This window comes from Amblyomma maculatum, chromosome 2, assembly GCF_055883805.1.
Source record: "Amblyomma maculatum isolate TAMU_Amacu chromosome 2, ASM5588380v1, whole genome shotgun sequence".
NCBI lineage: Eukaryota > Metazoa > Arthropoda > Arachnida > Ixodida > Ixodidae > Amblyomma > Amblyomma maculatum.
Window position 1 is genome coordinate 124,040,013 of NC_139345.1, and position 19,032 is coordinate 124,059,044.

Below are 19,032 nucleotides of genomic sequence, written 5' to 3' on the forward strand. Positions count from 1 at the left end.
CCTACTTAACATCTGACAGGTCTGCATCGAGAGTCGACTTTGTCTCGGCAACCTCGCGGTAAAAAGGCAGAAGTCTGTTCACCTGTGGACCGAGGTAATATTCGGGTGTAAGCACACGGGGACGCGCCGTGCTCATCCAGTACAGAATGAGTAAGCGACCAGGGTACGACTCGTCAGCTAATAGCCTCTCCACCAGCCTTATCGCGAATACTCGAGCCACTGTCGGGATGCACGGCAGGCCAAGGCCTCCCCTGCTCCTCGGAAGGTGTAGGATGTGACGGGCCACTACCGCTGTCCTGCCATCCCAAACAGACGTCCCTATAAGGAACGCGAGTGTGTTCGTCACACAGCGCGGGATTGTCACGATACGCGCCACATAAAGGGTGAAAGCGCACGCTCGTTTTTTGACGACACTGACTTTAGCATTGAGCGTGAGGTTGAAACGCGCTGCGTCAGAAAGGGCGTGCATTGCTCGCGAGAGAACTACGTCCCAGGAACGGGGAGAAACCCCGCTTGGCTCAAACAGCAAGCCAAGTACACGCACTGCCTCCACACACGGTAGTGCGTTACTTTTTTTCGTGTTAATCTGCGCTCCAGATAAAGCTGCATATTCCGAAGAGATGTTCAAAAAAGAAAACTGTCATTGTCGCGCACGAAGAGTTAAATGTCGTCTGCGTATGCAAATACGGCTGACTCCTGTCCTACTGACGGGAAACCTCGAATACGCCTGTCCGCAGCGACCCTGCGCAGCAGCAGGTCGAGCGAAAGTATGAAGAGTACCGGACACCCCTGACACACTCCCCGCGTAATCGGAAAGCTGCCAGCAATTTGGCCATTCAGTACTAGTTCACTACTAAGGTCTGCGTAAAGGCCGCGTAGGAGCTGAACGAATTCCTCAGGAAAACCAAATGAGCGGAGCGCGGCAAACAAGTAACCATGTTCTACGCAGTCGAAGGCCTTCGCCTGGTCCAAGCACAGGCGTATTCGAAGCACAGGCATATTCGGCACAGGCGTATTCGAAGACGTCTGTCGTCAGTGTCAGCGAAGCGAACACCGATCGTCCATGTACCGCGCAGGACTGGTATGGGCTAACCAAATCCTGCAGTTAGATTGCAGCTACGAGGTTATAGTCGGTGTTAAGGAGGGTAATCGGTCGCCACGATGAGGGACTCGACGGTGTCATGCCCTCCTTCGGAATTAGAACGATACGGCCGATACTGAACAAAGATGGCTTGACTCCGCTCTCGAGGAAACAATTTACGAGCCTAAGTAAAGAAGGACCGAGAATGTCAAAAAAAAAAAAAAAAAACGTGGAATAAAAACCTGCTACTAGCACGTCAGGACCGATAGCGGTCTACTGGTTCATGGCGCCTAAGGCAAAACGCACCTCCTCCAAAGTTGCCGGCTCATTAAGTGTCGAACATGCGCCTTCTGGAAGTTGAGAAAGAGGCCCACAGAAGGAACCGACAACTTATTTAAAATCCTCCTCCTGGTCGAGGTCTTGCGACGAAAAGAGGGCCGGAAAATGCTCGTCAAACAAGTTGTGGATGTCTGCGGGTTTCGAAGACGTAGCATTGTCCGCAAGCATGACGCTCTCCACGTGAGTTCGCCTATTAGTGCGCTGAACAACTGCTCGAGCGTGTCCGAGGTCTGCGCCATCCTCAAGCGGCACGTTGGAGTTATGCACGTGAGCTGTCCTCGAGGGTGCGATGATAACGCTCACGCAGCGTGTCGAGATATTCGCGCATTGCGAGCGTAAGCGTTTCACCTCCACGTATGATGCGCATACGGCGCAGAACGTCATTCAGCACGGTCGTAATGCGGACACACCGCTCCTTCCCCGCACACACAAGAACATCGCGCCAGCCTGTTTTCAGCGCATCGCAAGTAGCAGGAGTTAAGTTATACTAACTGCGGACACAGACAAGCACAACTCTCGGCGTATATCAATTCACTCTTCATCGTGGAGTACCGCTGTATCTATGCGCCACATCAGGGGGCTGTTTGCACGGCCCGGGGCTGCCCGCAGAATAACCATAACCGGAAAGTGATCACTTAGTTTACGGCCTGATGGGAAAGGCAATACCTCACGCAGTAGCAAGTCAGGTGTCGTGGCAGAGTGGATGTAAACTCGATCTATTTGGCTCGCGCTCTGGCCCCTGACTCGTGTAGCCTCGAAATGGTCTCTGAAGAGTGACCCACGCGTCCTATAAGCGCAATGATCGCACTAACTTTCCAAGTTCCTTCGCGTTGTAATTGGAGGCTCCCTGACCAGGCCCCGTGATGTCGCGCATTGTGTCTAAAACACAATTGAAATCCCCGAGCAGAAAGAAAGTGGAGCGCGTCATCGAGAAAGTATGCCGAGAAAGTTACTGAGAGACGACAGTCAGACTGTGCGCAGTCCCCACCAATATTTCACTGTTCTCAAAGCGTACCACGTGCCCAGCAATCTGTCTGGTAATCTGACTGTGCCATCGAAAAAAGCTTTGGCTATGTACAGCTGCTTGAATCGCACTTTCTTAATATTTGAGGATACTGCACATCTCCCAAAAGTCTGCGATGTTTTGGATCACCATTTGTCGCTAGTTGGCGATTTTCATTTCCGCTCTGCTGAGTGTTACAAGAGGTTTGTGAGAATGTTTTGCCGTGTTCGTTTGAACTGGCATGTGCGTTTCGTGAACCTAAACTTAGATAAGGTTAGGTTTCAGTCTTCGGTTTGTGGTGTGCAACTTGACAAGTTTAAATGTTAGAAAATGCTTTGCACAAAAGTATATGCATTCCTCGAAGAGACAGAACACTGCTGTGTAATTTCTTGAAAAGATCTGCATGTTCTTGAAATCAAATAACAGTGATGGTATTGTCTGCATTTTTTTTGTAATCTGAACCACATACGGGCCAACTCTGGGTATTTGATGCAAGTCGGTCGATCGGTACGTGCACTTCAGCTCAAGTCACATATTAATAGTAAGAGGACATGTGATGTTTGAATGTTTTTAAAAGAATTATACACACATGGTGGTAAGCATCATAATTTTAAGCAGGCACAGTTCATATTGTCACTCTTTTCATGGTCGAGCTTTGCGTCGACTTCGTAATTCCGGTCGTCAAACTTTTCTTTATAATAATCACAAAACTTGCAAGCAATGATGGAGCACTGCTGGTTGTATCCTGTTATTACTTATTCCGAATGAAAGAGAACACACTGTGCACAGCCTTTTCAGAAGTAGAGAACCCAAAGAGCTTGTTTCTCAACTGTAAAGTAGCGCTCTTGTAGCATCACTTGGGTCCCTAGAACATACTGTGCACAGCTTTTTCAGAAGTAAAGAACCCAAAGAGCTTGTTTCTCAACTGTAAAGTAGCGCTCTTGTAGCATCACTTGGGTCCCTAGAACATACTGTGCACAGCTTTTTCAGAATTAAAGAACCCAAAGAGCTTGTTTCTCAACTGTAAAGTAGCGCTCTTGTAGCATCACTTGGGTCCCTGACTTTTCAGAGTAGTAAGGACTACAGTTCCTTTCTCTTCATAATATTTGGACTGCTGACGATGATTGACAGGTCACACAATACTGAAAACTTGTGACAGTTACATAAAAAAGAGGGAAACGGGCTGCCGACATTGAGGCACCGTTTATTTTTCAATCCTCGTACCAGGTGCAAAGTATTACCTGTACTTTTGAACACGTTCATCTTGTCTTACTTTTTTTTTTTCTGCAAGTACTAGCGATGTGTTGACTTTTTGTCTTTTGTTCTCGCTGTTATATCTATTCAGATTTGCTTGTGTTATGTAAAGCAGATGCCTTTGTATCAAGCCTTTCTTTACCATGCTGGCCTTAGTTTGTGCTCAGATTTTGTGTCTATTTTTTATCTTGCCCTGAAATAAAAGGGTTCCTGACACTCCGTCTCTATTAAATATTGCATGCTGAACGACTACTTGCTCCAAACCGAAAACAATCGCGGCAGACAGAAAGGACCTTTGTTGACTTGTGAATCCATACCTGCCTACTGTAAGTATACGTTTCTGTGCAACTTACATTCAAAATCATTTCGGGTTCGCAGAAGGGATGAAATGAGACATTCTATCCACCTCAGGCCACAGGCATACGTGGGAACGCTCAAAGCAATTCGAAATATGCGCCAGTGAAAGCGAAACAAGACGTGTGTGCCAGTTGCTTTTACGCACCTTGAGTGCACTGAAATAGATTAAAATTCGCGCCACTTAACTGACCGCATTCGAGAGAGTGCGTTGATTCTTGTAATCAACCATAGAAGCGAGAGAGTGTGCTGATAGGACCGCTTCGTAGTCTGTTTTTTGATTTCGTTAAGAGGGGGATAGCGCGAACGCAGTCCCCCACTACCAAAAATTGCATGCCCCATCTGCCCCAGTTTGGGGTAGTGGCAGGGGTCAGCACGAGCGCAGTGCAATGCCCGCGCCTCTCCCTGGGGGCACCGCCTCGCTGATCACGGTAACCCCGGCACCAGGTAAGTATGCCGAGAGCACGTTTGGCCGCCTGTAGCCACCGCACACGGCCAGCTTAGAGACGCCAGTTGCGAGATGCTGAAACTTGGAACCAAAATGATTAGCCGCAAATCTGCACCAACAATTTGCAAACGAATTATATAATTGCTTACCATAAATCAGATTGTTATTCAAAATATTTCCGAGTTCTTAGAATCAATTGGCGAGGTCTAAAAACTGGTCTGTGAGAGTACTAATCATTCCCGAGATGCTTCCTCTTCACGCCACTAGAGGCGCCACCGCTGCTCATGCCAGCCGCCTTGGCGTAGTCTGCTTCCAGACAAGCCGCACCACATCGCAAACGTACAGCCACGCGTAGAGCTGGTTCGTTTGCGAAACATATTTTGCATTTATCGGAGTCAGACAGACACAGTGACCTAGCAGAAGCAGCAGAGAAGGCACACGCGGTGCAAACACGTCTGTAACAAGTATCTGATGACCGGAATAACCTGAGCTACCGGCACAGACGTCGCCCAGAAATTAGTCGAGGCTTGGACTCGAGCACAGCCGCTGGAGACCGGCCATGGTTGAGGACATGATTGGCAAAGCTGTGATGGGTCTAATAAAAACAATAAAAACGCTATTATAAGGCAATGAAAGAAAAGAAGAAAAAAACATGCGTCGGCCGGGAATCGAACCCGGGCCACCCGCGTGGCAGGCGAGTATTCTACCACTGAACCACCGACGCCATTACGAGACCTGCTGACTCGGATCAAGGTGAAGCTACGCCGAGCTCTAAACGATTCTGTGCGGTGAGAGGACGAAGGACGGGGGTCGACTGTGGCTAAAGGTACCTACGTCGGACGGACCCGATCAAGTGTTTCTCTTCTGTTTTAAGTACCCAACGTCGGACGGATCCGTGAAGTATTTTTCAGAGGTACTGCGTACGGACCCGATCAGGTGTTCACGTCTGACGGACACGATGCGCTTTTCTTCGGAGTACGTCGGGAAAGCCGGACGGATCCGGTAAGCACTATAGTACGGCGGACGGACCCAATTGGTGGGGTTCAGGTTTTACGTCCGACGGACCCGACGCATTTTTCTCCGGGTGTACAATTATTCGTAATTTCACATTACACATATGCAGCACATACTTCGCACCTCGCACACCTCATACAAACTTCGATTTGTCTACATATCTATCGCTACCAAGTTGTTGCTACAACCACACATCCGGGAATCTCGGATCCGTCCGGCTTTCCCGACGTATCCCTAGTGCCTAGAAGGTGCGCGATCGAGTACTCCGGGACCTCGCTGATTGGTGAAATGGTTTGCGACTAGTAGTCGCGCGACTGAAAATTCGAGCAGTGCCCGATCGTCCGGCGGCAGTCGCTTTTCGACCGATGCGACCATTTGCGACTGTCGCTTTTTGACCAAAACGGTCGCGCGACCGCTGCTAAGTGTGAACGGGCCTTGAAGTGTGGGCTGGGCACTTAATTTTCTGTCTACTCCAACATGCAAAAACTGTATCATGTGCATTCCCAACAACTTTGTGCAAGGCCAGGTTAAAGTATTGCCATTGATTTTTTTTTTTTTTCGAACCTTGAAAACGCACTAATGTAAACAACAGGCGTGTACTTAAACACCACATTTTCCGAGTTTTGAGCTCTAGCAGTCTGATAACAAATTGTCGGTGACTTATTGTCGTCGACTGTTGCACAGCGCGTGTGAATCTCATTACGCCACGTTTTTGGACTTACGTCTGCACCTAATAAATACTAGCATGCACTCGGAACATCGGCGATCATAAATGGACACGCTGATGTCCGTCCGGACAAATTGGCGCACGCATCACCTCATCACGGCACTTCTCACACAGCACTTTCGTTACGTCACGTAGCTCGGACATCATAACATCTCACGGAAAACACAAACCGGCGCCTACACCTCCATTCGCACAACAAACAAGGATGATGAGATGGACACATCAGCGGTACCCAGTTGCGCCGCTTATATGCATGTAGAACTAGAACTTGCTGCACAGCAAAGCACATATAAACTTCAACACGAGCAGAAAGCGACGCGTTACGTGATGCATCTCATCGCAGATTGAAGTGAGGAAACTTTGAGGAACCAAAACTACATAACCACCGTAGTAGACGATCATCCACATGATAACAAGGACCAAAGTGCGGGCCGCGGGCTGGCCGTCAACACCGCGATTACATGCGCTTGCGCTCTGGTCTTGCTTGCCACCCTGTCGCTGTCCAACTCACGTAAATCTATCACCCATTCTAGGCACTATTCTTGCCACTGTACTGTTCTTTGTAATTTCACATTTCATGTATGCTTGGATCCACCGTGCTTGGACTACTTGGGCCTTGCACACCTCGTATCAACTTCGATTTGGCTACATTTGGCTATCGCTACCAAGTAACCATAGAGTTAATACAAAGCCTTTGTATTAACTCTATGCAAGTAACCACTAAAATCTACACATCCGGCTTTTCCGACGTATCCCAAGTCCAAAAGGCCCATCCCCATCCATCTACCTTGCGTATCCCGGAAAAAAAATGCATAGGGTCTATGGGACGTTAAACTTGAACCCTACCGACTGGGTCCATCCGCCGTACCTTTAAAAAATATTTCCCGGATCCGTCCGATGTATCCCGAAGAAAAACGCACCGGGTCCGTCGGACATACCTTTAAGACCATTGATCGGGTCTGTCCGACGTACCCTTAGCAAAGCCATTATTAAACGCGCCTTTGAGATCTAGCGAGAGATCTGAGAATGAGGTGTCCGCCTCTTCTTGGAATGTTGGAAAGTACCTGCTCCTCGAGGAGAAGGAAAGCGTCTTGAGTGAGCAGGCCCGATCTGAAGCCAATCATGGAGGGATGGAAGAGGCCGTTATCTTCTATGTAGTGTTGAAGTCACGTCTGGATGACTCACTCCTACCAGATGCCTCTTTATCATTAAGGGAGTCCACAGCACAATCCAAGAACTAGTGGAAGCTCACTGTATGGCTCAGATCAACAGACTTTCCTTTCCTCCATAGAGACAAGCAGGTTCATCCTTGCCGCACTCTAACTCCAACCAATTGGCCCCCAGCCAATAACAACCACCTAATCCCATAACACAATATGCATCTTGCTCTCACCAGGCGTGACAAAAGACTCGAGCCAGAACACTGCACATAGCCTATGCTAAATGACACCGAAATGGTTAAGTAGACACGGCCAAATGCATGTCACCCCGCGGCGTATAACCCCTAGTATACTCTCACACAATTCTTCAAGCAGCTTTGGCCTCTGTCAAAGCAAAAACGCCGACAGAGGCCAAAAAGGCAGCCAGGTATTCCCTTCGTCAGGGCAAGTTTTTGTTGTCCTGACGAAGGGAATTCTTTACAGCATTGGCCATCTCCTCTTCCACTGCCCTGTTCATCTTAACGAATTTAAACCGGCCACCACAAATCTCGCAAGAGGGCAGATGTACTCAGTCGCCCATCAAATCTGAACATTGCTCTCCACAGCCCACCAACCAATTTACATCGTCTGTGTGCAGGCCATCTCGGTAACGAGGCAGATACTCAACTGCTGTATGCATGTCAAATGTGCGGGCCTACTTAAGATTGGGAAACCACATGGGACTAGACTACTCACTAATAATGGTTTAACATCTTCACTATCAAGAATGACTCTTCTGTCCCTCGCCTCGCACCTCTCTCTCTCAAAACCCCATCAAATAATCTGATGACAGCTACAAGTCAAAATTTTGCCCTCCCTGCTTGGTTGGCTTTGGCTCACATGGGCCACCAATGTTAGGACCCGCATTAGAGCTGTGCACGGGCTCCGACCGGCCCAAAAGCCCGTACCCGGTCTGGCTGGAGAGCCGGGCCGCTTGGAAGCCCTCTCGCTCAAGCTGGGCCCGGCCCAAGGTATATTTGTCTCGGGCGGCTGAGCACATGCAACTTTTGCGAAAGCGCGAATACGGCCATAGTGAAATAAGGGTCTAGAGTGCACAACTTTTTACAAGTGCCCTCTCCATGTGAGAGCTTCAGAGTTCTTTCCTGGCGTAGACCCGCTTTTCCTTCCCTCCTCACAGCAAACAGAACTTTGGTAGCAGTCAGTGACTGAGCAGAGGGGCCGCTTGTGGGCTATTTAGTTTAGAACTTCACATCTCCACATGGCTAACACCGGCGCTGTTTAGGTATCAGTCTCGAGATTCGCGCCACGCTGTCGCCTATGAAACGTCTCTGCTGTGGCTTACTGCTACCTCGACATGGCCTCGTTTGAAATGGGACATAGCTCAAAGCATCATCAGTGCAAGAGTTTATTCAATTGTTCCGAAGGCTTCATGCGAAAGGCACATGGTGAGCTAGGAGAGCTCACTGACTACTTGGCCAGAAAATCAATCCCTTGTTTAGATTTAGAACTAGCGCACTTTTGGAGGCTTACCGAAAACTTGCTTTCCTATCAAATAATATATTAGTCACCCCAACTACAAGTTATAGAATCAAAACTTAGGCACTACCGTGTTCATTATCCAGGAGCGTCGCAAATGACTCAATTCAATGCATAACTTGTTTTTGCAAAATAATTCATAAAGTTTGTCATTCCAAATGTGAGAACTCAATATTTCGAGATATTGTATAAAGTTCTCCACACGGAAATTATACTCTCTTCTGTATCATCGCTTCAAATGCATTGATAGCATGACGGGCCGGGCCTTAAATCTGAGCGCCAGGCCGGGCCCTCTCAGAGTCAGGCAGGCTGGGCTTCGGTTTGTAGCATCGGGCCCGGGCCGGGCTCGGGCTCAAAATTTTGGCCCGTGCACACATCTACCTTGCATGCTCTCTATGAGACTGACAGACAATTGGTCCTGTGTCATTACACTTGACAAGCTATCCAACAATATGGCACTTGTGGCTATTATACTCGACACAAGCTACACAAAACCTAGGCTGAGAATTTGACACTGGGTGGGGCTAAGCTGAAGGTCATTTGTTCAGATGGTTGCATGCATGAAGCACATCAAGTGCACCTTCATTAAGACGCTGTGGTATCGAACTTCCTGTGCTATTTCTTGCGCTCAGTTTTGTTCCGTACGGAAAGAAAGTGTCCGATTTCCTTGCACTGTAGAACTTTGGAAAATGAGTTTTTTTTTTCTTTTTTTTTTTTTCAGTTTACAAAACTGATGTGGCATTCCCTTGCTGAAGTTCTTCGAACTCCCCATTGGGACTAGGTTACAGCATTGCATATTTACAAATGTTTCATCATAAACAATTTACAGGCATGTATAACACAAGTGCAATAAAAGTGTCCAATATCCATTTATTACAAGAAAAATCATCTTGCTTTTCCATATTCTTTACATTCTTGCATTGATATAGAGGTACAAAGGGCACACAGCAACAGTCATCAAATGACGCATTTCTTGCGCATGTCAACCAGTCGGAAAAAGCGCAAAGCACTACATGATTCAGGGGAAATAGCATACATAAGGGCAACATAGGTTTGAATGTGAAGGAAATTATATCTGCATTCCAGTTGCCATGGTAACTTGGTCCCTTTGGTGGCCGCAAGTCAAATGTTAGGTCTGCAGACAGACCAATGGATCTGGTTGCAGTATATGATACACTGGCGGACTTGAAGCTACTGCACATGCACAACTGCCCTGAACTCGCACCCGTCTACAAAATGTGGCTGCCAAAACACACAGTCCCAAAATTCCGAGACACCATCTCTTATGAGACTTGTACACTTAAGAGCTATTTAAGGAAGGTTATGACCGTGGAGCGTTGGATTGGCTAAAGAACTGTATACTAAAAAAGGAATTGCCATTCAGAACAATAAATCAACACATCGTGTACTTCCTATCTGTGCAGCATTTTAATTGTTTTACTGTTTAACTGCACAGGAAGGTTTCCTCACAGTACTATTTGCAGCTCTTGGACATTAAATGCAGCACACCATACTATTTCCATTACACTGGGAAGCTCACATGTGTGCTTTAGGCTTAACATGAACTTATAAAGCACTTGTATTTTGCTGTTCGCATTCACTACTCTCCGACTATTTAAATATAATGTCTTAACTTTTATTTCTGTCGCATGACACTGCAATATTTTTCAGTACAACCTCAAACTTGCACACATGCGCCCACTTGTCGAGTCCTGCTGCAGCCGGGTAAATTAAATTTAAGTAGTTAAGCAAGCAAGAAAGCCACATGTGCACCTGAATATAGAGATTGCTCATTCTTCTGTGCCTTGCTTAGCCTCAACAAAGAGATTAATATCACATGCTTTTGAAAGCCCCTCCTTCTGCTGTTGGTGGCACTCAACTGGGAACATTTTGTAAGGTAAAATCACTAAGAATATCACTGAAAATGAAGGTTCATATTATCAAAACTCTGCATCATCAAAATGAACAAATTTCTTTTGTTCAAGCATGCGAAATATGTTAACGCAGTTCTGTTTACACCCTAGGGAATGTACCGATATCCACACGCTCACAGCTCACTACTCACGGCGAGTAGTATAGCACAATCATGGCAACATGCAGGCCATGTGTCTCTGCAAAAACTTCTGCCGGTGCGTATAGTGAGCGATTGCAGAATCAAGGATATGTAGGCTGTGTGCCACATCAAACTGCTTGCAGTGCATACAGCACAACTTGCGCTCATGATATCGGTGATGCACGTGCCATGCAGTGCCGCAAACGGCTCATGGTGCATACATGGTGACTCAAGATTGCGGAGTCAGCATGTGTGTGGGCAGCGCGCAGTGGTGGATGTCGAACTTGCAGCACATGCATTTGTATCATCCGCCGGGGAATTTCCAAATTCATATCACCCCAAAATTCTATCAACCGGGTTCGTATCATTGAGATTTACGTGTTTGGAACAGGGTACTCCGTATGCTGGAGCTCGATTTAATGAGTGGACCGCGAGTAGCTGCATACTGAACAAAGTCTAACAAAACTTGAAATTGGGCTAGATGGTGCATTGCTTGACTAAAGATAAAGCGCACAGGAAACGCAAACAAGAGAAGCAGACACAGGACACGCGTTAAGAGTCCAAACTGCACACAAGCACAAATGAGAAACACACACACTGCACAGAGAGGTGCACAAGCTGAACCTGAACTTGCAGGAATGGGCCAACAAGCCTTTTGAAAAGCCTTAAGGACAAGCACTGAAGGCATACATGCCTCACCGGATAATGAAGACCCCTGGGTTTTCACTATCAAAGTGCATGCATTTAACAGGCAAAGTCCATTACAGACTGAATGTATGGCAATATTTAACAGAAGTAAGAAGCACACCATTTAAGGTAAAGAATCTAATGGTTTTGGGTGTCAAATAAGCATCGGTTACACAGCTTCCCACGACATACACCGCAGTGCCTATAGACAACATATGACATGCTTGAACATGGTCTACAGGGTGCCGATGCACAACACAGTGAAAGTCTGTGCAAGGCTATGATGCACAATCTATGCTTGGAGACTCAAGCAAAGGAAAAATGAAACCACATGCTCTACTCTCATCATGGGGTGTCTCATTGTGTAAATTCAAACATACAAACATAAACAGGTGAATGTAACGCAGCCCAAGACTAGCAAATAAAGAAGGCAGCCTGTTAGTGCACCCCTTCACCATTGCAGTAGACGGAAATTATTTATCATATTAAAGAATAAAACGAAAAATGGGAAAGTAAGCACAAAAGTGTTGAACAGCGGAGTGTGTTGGGGAAATTGCAAAACAAAAAATCTTCTGCAGATTGCAAAGCAAAAAAATCTTCTGCAGAGACAGCTCACACTGCTCTGCTCTCACAGAATACGAGCAACTACATTATGACCAAAACCGTCGCTGCAAACCACTTGCTGACTCTTTATTAAGGCCTAATTACTGCTTCCTAAAGGCTAACCACCATAAGAGCTCAGAGTAACGAAAAGAACATAGGCCTCCTTGATATCAGTGTTTTTGTAAACTACCATATTTTCCAGAGTATAGGTTCCTTTTTTTTTTCTAAAAAATTTTGTCAGTGCGTCATACTCACCAGTGCGACCTATGTATGGAAGAAATCCGTGCCACGGCAGCCACACATGGTCCGCAATCGAAAAGGTGCCTATGTGCTGCGTGGTGTAAGTGCAGGTCAAGATGCCTTGGTCAGCTAAATTAATCTGGAGCCCACAGCTACTACATCACTCATAGCTCACATATCGCTATGGGACGTTAAACCCAACAATTTACAATTTTTACATGGCAAAATATTGGTTGGGCAGCGCAGGCATGCATGTGCCTGAGCCGGAAAATTAAGTGCCACCTCTGAGTGCCATCTTCTGCCATGCACAGTAATTTTGAAAGAACTCAAAAGTAACATCAAGTTGTCTCGCAAAAACGAAATGCAGCTCATATTTATTACACATAGTTTAATTCTGAGGGAGCAAAATGTGTTGTTCATTTAAAAATGGTAGTTTGCCAGTAGAAAGTTTTAATTTTCGAGCTGCTTCCATCGCGTCATTTCCGTCTGCCACGGCATCTTCATTGCACCGATCAATGTAGTGGCTTCGCGGCCTGGACGCTGCAACCGGCAGCCCAAAGGCCAACCGCAATGCTACAATGTAATTTTTTTTACTTTTGGCTTTCATCCCGATAAAAATTTTTCACCAGCACCTTTATGTGTGCTTCACATCTATCGCATTACATCTTATTTCTTGCCAACCATGTTGCCTGCGAGGCAAAAAAATTGCAACGTGAAATTCAAGCTGTGTGCAGTTGAACTTGCCGTGGAGCTTGGGTACCGGGCTGCAAGAAGGCAGTTTGCGGTTAGCGAAAAAATTGTCCAGGACTGCACTAAAGCAGCTAGTGTGCTCCGGACAATGAAGTCTACTGTGAAAGCGAGGCAGTTGCCTAGTTGTCATTGCCTATTTCCCCTCGCTGCTCTGGTCCCTCCTTCTTTTCCTTTTCTTCTCCCCTCTTTTATTGCGAAAGCAATACTACGCCAGGTCTAACCGTTCGCCACTGTGTGCCGTGTACGTGTCCGTGGTCCACTGGCAAGAGCTGCTAACTTGGGTCTCTCGTTTCACATGGGACGGTTATGTCATGGCATTCATGTTACCCCTATAGGCCAATGAGGCACGTTTATATGGCTTGGTTAAAGCGGGGCTTTATATGTGGGCTGGAGAAGAAGAAGAAGAAAAAAAGAGGAAGAACGCTCGGTCACCCGCACGCTCTATATTCGGTTTAGCAGCGTTGAACCCCTCTAATATTTTTTTCTCCAATGGTTTTGCCTAAACGCCATCAGTAAGTGCATATACCATTGTATATGCATCAAAATAAAACATTTTTGAAGTTCTGTTCAGACTTTGGACGCTACATGCACCTGTGTGAGCACTGCGTATCTGGGGATATGGGCACACGCGACAGCCACCGCAAGCATGTATTTTTGTCGCACTTTCCCACATCGTGATCCCCAACAAGTTTTCTATATCAAGTGAACGGGTGTGTCGTATACACAGGTGCGATTTATCTGTTTTCTTGTCACAAAAATTGCGATCTGAAGGGCAGGGACTTATACAAGGATGCGACTTATACACCAGAAAATATTCTAAATACAAAAAAGGCTAAATGCACTAAGTATAATCATGCAACCTCTGTTTAGCACATGGCACTTTTCAACAGTCATGCTGGCAAACAGCACCACATATGCATATATGAAGCTTTCCCTGATGCAGCCAATTGTAACAAGTTTCCAACATGCCTCTTACAACTGCCGATTAAGATGCTAAGCAGCATTCCAGCTGCTCACTATTAGTGCTCCAGAATTTCAATGCTTGATTTTGTGACTCTAATGAATACATTTTACAACTGCTCATTTCTGTAATACAGGCGCATGTTCAAATCACGTAAGCATGGTATACACACATTCAGTGATGCATCAGTCTCAATCCTGATCACTAACTGCGTGCCAAAACATTCAGTGCACTGATTTAAAGCTTTGCATGTTTACGATTCAGTGCCAGCCAATATAAATGCAATAAGAGGATGACATCAGTCAAGTACGAAATTTTCATCACAGCAGCATACTTGACCATGCATACTCATTATTCAGATGTAACACGTTTTTTTGCTACAGTTGTGCTGAAGGGAACCACACGTTTATAAAAGGCGCATGCAGAGGAAAAAGAGGATATGAATTGTCCATTAGCTAAATCAGTAACTATTAATCTTGATACCCAATGAAAGCTTTGGATGCTGATTCGACCTATCAGCACTTCTGCAAGGACACTTAAATAATTTGTGCAAGAAATCCGCCCACCTCGTTCACAGTTATCCCTCTGTATTACCGCTCACGCACACAGAAAATTGGCTCTAAAAGTATGCTCGATAAATCACTAAATATGGACAAATTACACAAGAAAGATAAGAAGTCTCAAATAAGAGAGACGTCCGCAATGTAAGCACTTTTGTCCCACTTTAGCTTGCATCTGTGAAACAAAGCTTTTCACAAGTGTTTTCTTGCATTATCTCCACCAGTCCACCGGATCAATAAGCTCAATGAAAGTGAACTGTTACATTCCCAGCAAAATAGACTGGAAGGAACACGTGGCAAAGTCTCCATACACATCAACTATAACCTGCCCTATACACAGTTCAATGAGCTCTACCCTTATCAAAGATGAAAGTGATGGTTAGTGAGCTTTTCCCCCTTTTGCCGCTACTAAACTTCAAACAATATCCTTACAACTAGAAGTTCCAAAGCTCACCCATGAAACTTTGCACATGTAAAAAACTCATATGTTAAAATCCTTGACAGAGTTCTGTATAAACGCCATACTTGAATACAATTGCTCTGCACTGCTTGTAGAAATATAGAGCAGAATGCGCATCGCTATGGTAAAAATAGTCAACGATACAAATAACTATCTAATAAAAAAATATGGCTAGAACAAATGACACGAGAAAGGTGAATGAAAAATAAAACCAACAACATCGCAATCACAGTGCCGCGGAGGGCTCGCTCGGCGTGGTACACTTGGTCTTCAGCTGATCTAAGTTGGGCAGTGCACGAAGCTCTCCACAGTGTCGAAGTAGCAATGTGTGCTGCATGGTCTCTTCGTGAGCGCTTCTCATCAGAGCTTGGCTGAAAGCAGCAGGGCCTGCAAGTCAAAGAGAGCCTGCACGATGTGTTGGTAGAGTGCCTGTGCATTGGTCTCACTGCTGTCCTTGAAGGCAGATAGGGCAAAGATGATCCTGTTGCAAAAAACGAAAACATAAAAAGGCAATGTTTGCTGGAGGAATGCAAAAAAAGCGGCTCAAAGCCTAAGCTAAGATGCTGCATGCAGTCAGTAATACTTGAATTATACTCCCTTGAAGGGAATGCACAATATTAAGATAAGTTTTTAAACAATTTACTCCCCGCAAGAGAAACTATTCACTTGCTACGCTAACTCAAATGATAAGCCACTACTTTAAGCAGAGTGTACTGCGTTAAGCTGATTTCTGAAGGGATTCAGCCCAATGTGCCTACTGTTCTAATTGAGGGCTTTGACAATTCCCTCCCCGGAACAGGGGGAACTTCTTTTAGTGCACTCTCTTAAGCAGAGTTTTTGTACCGAGAGCTACACTGGGCTACCTGTCGAGCATTTCGCGCAGGCCGGGCACTGCTACCATGGCAACCGGAAGGAAGCAGCACACCTCGTCGTTGCTGCGGCCGCGCATCCGCTCCACCGCCGAAGCCATGCGTGACATCACGTGGATGAGCAGTTGTGCACATGCGCTGATACCATGGTGACCAGAGAGGCCTAACAGGTATGCCACGCGTTCCATCGCCGCGTCGTTACACGCCGCTCTATCACCCGAACCACGTGTTGCATGCGCAGCATTGTGTATAAAAAGCAGAGGTGAAATAGGCGGCTGTATCACAGCGTTTGACATACATGCAGAGAAAGTGAGTCCAGCCACTGCTAGACGGTGGCACAACCAAGAGAGGATTAACTTTTCTGATCCTGAGGTTGTCGCCTGGCACTTGGCTACACAATAATAATAATAATAATAATAACAATTGGTTCCCAGGAAAGGAAAGGCGCAGTATCTGTCACACTTGTTCTGTGGACACCTGAACCATGCCACAGAGGGAGGGAGGAAGGTGGGAATGAAAGTGGAAAGAGAAAGAGAAGTCCTAGTGGATGGCTACGGAGCAATTTCGACTACTTGACTACTCAGAAAAGAGAGAATGAGTGTAAGAAGGCAGAGAGAGCAGCAAAGACGTCCGCATCATAGTGTAAGAATAATATACTGAGGTGCTGACACTCTCCTCCAGCCACGCGCGAGAGCGCTGCCCGCTCGCGGCCACAATATGTTCGGGGGAGGGAGGGGTGTTGTCATGGCAACCGGTGCCTAACTGAGAGGGCGCTGTGAAAGGCTGGCCCACGCTGTGCGGCTCGGTCCGGCATCGCACGGGCACTGTGTACGTGTTTTTGCCACATTTCATAGTGTGCGGCTGCACTTCTATGCTATGTTAAACACATTCTTTTCTTTTGTATCCAGATCTTGCGTTTGGACATTGTCTGCAGAGTAGTCCAGAGCTGGTGAGTGCTGTGCAATGGGAACAATTCGTGCCTAACTGCAATTCGGGCTACCGGACTTGTGCAGAGCGTGTTAGCTCTGTGCAACAATGTTCGTTTGGAGAAGTGGCGCCGTACGATTCCTATGGCAGACTGGACGTTAATGCTCACTGACCATGTTTGCGGCAAGCAATTTGCAGAGGACGCGATTTCTCGGGCATATTACGTGGAGCTCGATGGAAGAGTGCTACTTGACGCGGAAAAGAAGCCTGTGCTTTCTAGAGGTGCAGTTCTTATCTCACTTCCGAACTGTTCCAAGTATCAATAGAGTGGAGAGCTGGACCAGTTGGTACATATTGGTAAGGATTAAAACTTGCGGAAAGACGCAAACAAAGAGAGAAGCACACAACACAACGCTGGTTCCAAGTATATCTAACACGGCCAGAGAGACCTAGAAAGCCACCTCAAAAGAGAAAGCCTTCTGCGCAAGCATCGAAGCGACGAAGTCAACGACAACGGTGCAATGCAGCCTCTAAACAAATAAAGAAATAATAATAATAATAAAAAAAAAAACGTGAAGCACAAGCGCGGCAGATATATGCAGCTAACAAAGTGGCCTGCATCGGCGAGTGTTTTTTGCTGGAAAGTGTCGGAGCAGTGCTTAGCCAGGGACCAAAGTTTTGTGTTGAGCCTAAAGATGACGCCATGCGGTTCCTGTCCATTGTCAGAGATTTGGCGGCAGCAGCCAGCTCAGACGACCAGGACTGCTGTATTGCAGAAAGTGTAGATTGTCTGCGATATAGGGATGCCCCGCTTGCCCCCAAGCTCCCCTTCGTATCCACCGTTACTTGAAAAGCAAAATTCTTTAACTGTTGGTTGCAGACAAAGAGGGCGGCTTTGTTGTGATAATGAAAACTTTGTTTAAACAGAAAGCCAATGAGGCAATGATTAATAACTTCATTCCTATGACTGTTTCGTTAGCTAAGGCGAAGAAAATGACAGACTATTGCTTTATGTAAAAAAGAAAAAAAAACGGTGTTCGCGTTGTCTCTTTACCTTCCTCCTTGTGTTTTTCTGCGCTGGAACAAGGCCTCACAATTCTACTGGGACACAATTGATGATGTTCTTAACATCTACACCATAACTCTTTTATGTGATGAGCGCAAGGGAGAGACAATGGCTCAGTTGCTTCACTGCTATGTTAGCATGCAGATGAGGCAGCACTGCAGTCATTTTAAATGAGCATGAAAAAAGAGGCTCAAGAAAAAAAAGAAAATGGCTACAATTTTCATGAATCTGTCCCTATATGCCACAGTTTTTGCGACTTTCGCTGTTTAGGTTAAATGGAAAACTGCTGTTACCGCGCAGTGACACTCTGTATATCGTGAACATTTCACCTAGTTTCTACATTTCTTTGTTTGCACTGGGCATATGGTGTGTAATAAAGCTTTAAAGTTTTCATTCCTTTTTTTTTTTAATTGTAGGAGTGCATGACAGTCTAACCTTCTGGGATGGTGGCTTACTTATATTTTATTACCTCATTGTTAGTTTCGAGACCGTATTTTGCTGAATGCTGACCCCTGCGCACTCGACTCCTTCAAGAGCCATTTAGCTTCCAGTGGAAAGGAGCTTATCGAAAATTATGCCTGTTCTATGATAATTTGCATCGGAATAAATATGCTGTCTACTCAATCTTTCGTTTAGAGTTATGGTCCATTATCCGACGCGTCCTTCATCCTGTCTGACACATTTCTCGTGCGAGAAAGCTTTTACCTAATACAGTCGAACCTCGCTATAACGAACATGGATATAGCGAATTATCGGATTTGTTTCTATGTTAGTTCTTTCCGTATACTGAAAAAAACATTTAAAATTTGACGCTAGATCAGTTAAAACGAAGTAGTCTTTTTGCATTATAAGGGTGAGAAATGCGTGAAGGAGCCGAAAAAAAAACAAAACCAAAAACAATATTTCAATCAGTCAAATCGGCCGCCACAGAAGTGTGTTT

General features: G+C 46.0%; 1 protein-coding gene, 1 long non-coding RNA gene and 2 other non-coding genes across 4 annotated transcripts in view; 1 reads left to right on the forward strand and 3 right to left on the reverse strand.

The window, feature by feature from the left end:
• Nucleotides 1-4,322: 4,322 nt before the first annotated feature.
• Nucleotides 4,323-4,486, reverse strand: LOC146199770 (U1 spliceosomal RNA). Its single transcript, XR_014705391.1, has one exon. It is a non-coding gene; the product is annotated as a U1 spliceosomal RNA (small nuclear RNA).
• Nucleotides 4,487-5,132: 646 nt separating this feature from the next.
• On the reverse strand, nucleotides 5,133-5,203 carry TRNAG-GCC (transfer RNA glycine (anticodon GCC)). The gene has a single exon. It is a non-coding gene; the product is annotated as a tRNA-Gly (tRNA).
• Nucleotides 5,204-5,270: 67 nt separating this feature from the next.
• LOC146199772 (uncharacterized) lies at nucleotides 5,271-18,442 on the forward strand. The gene is made up of 3 exons (XR_014705118.1): nucleotides 5,271-5,481; nucleotides 16,114-16,269; nucleotides 17,008-18,442. It is a non-coding gene; the product is annotated as an uncharacterized LOC146199772 (long non-coding RNA).
• Nucleotides 13,983-19,032, reverse strand: part of CROT (Carnitine O-octanoyltransferase) — a 66,268-nt gene continuing 61,218 nt past the window's right edge. The window contains exon 16 of the mRNA XM_084595246.1: nucleotides 13,983-15,711. Coding sequence (XP_084451372.1) covers nucleotides 15,591-15,711 — 121 coding nt within the window. The 3' untranslated portion in view covers nucleotides 13,983-15,590. The remainder of the gene's footprint in view (nucleotides 15,712-19,032) is intronic.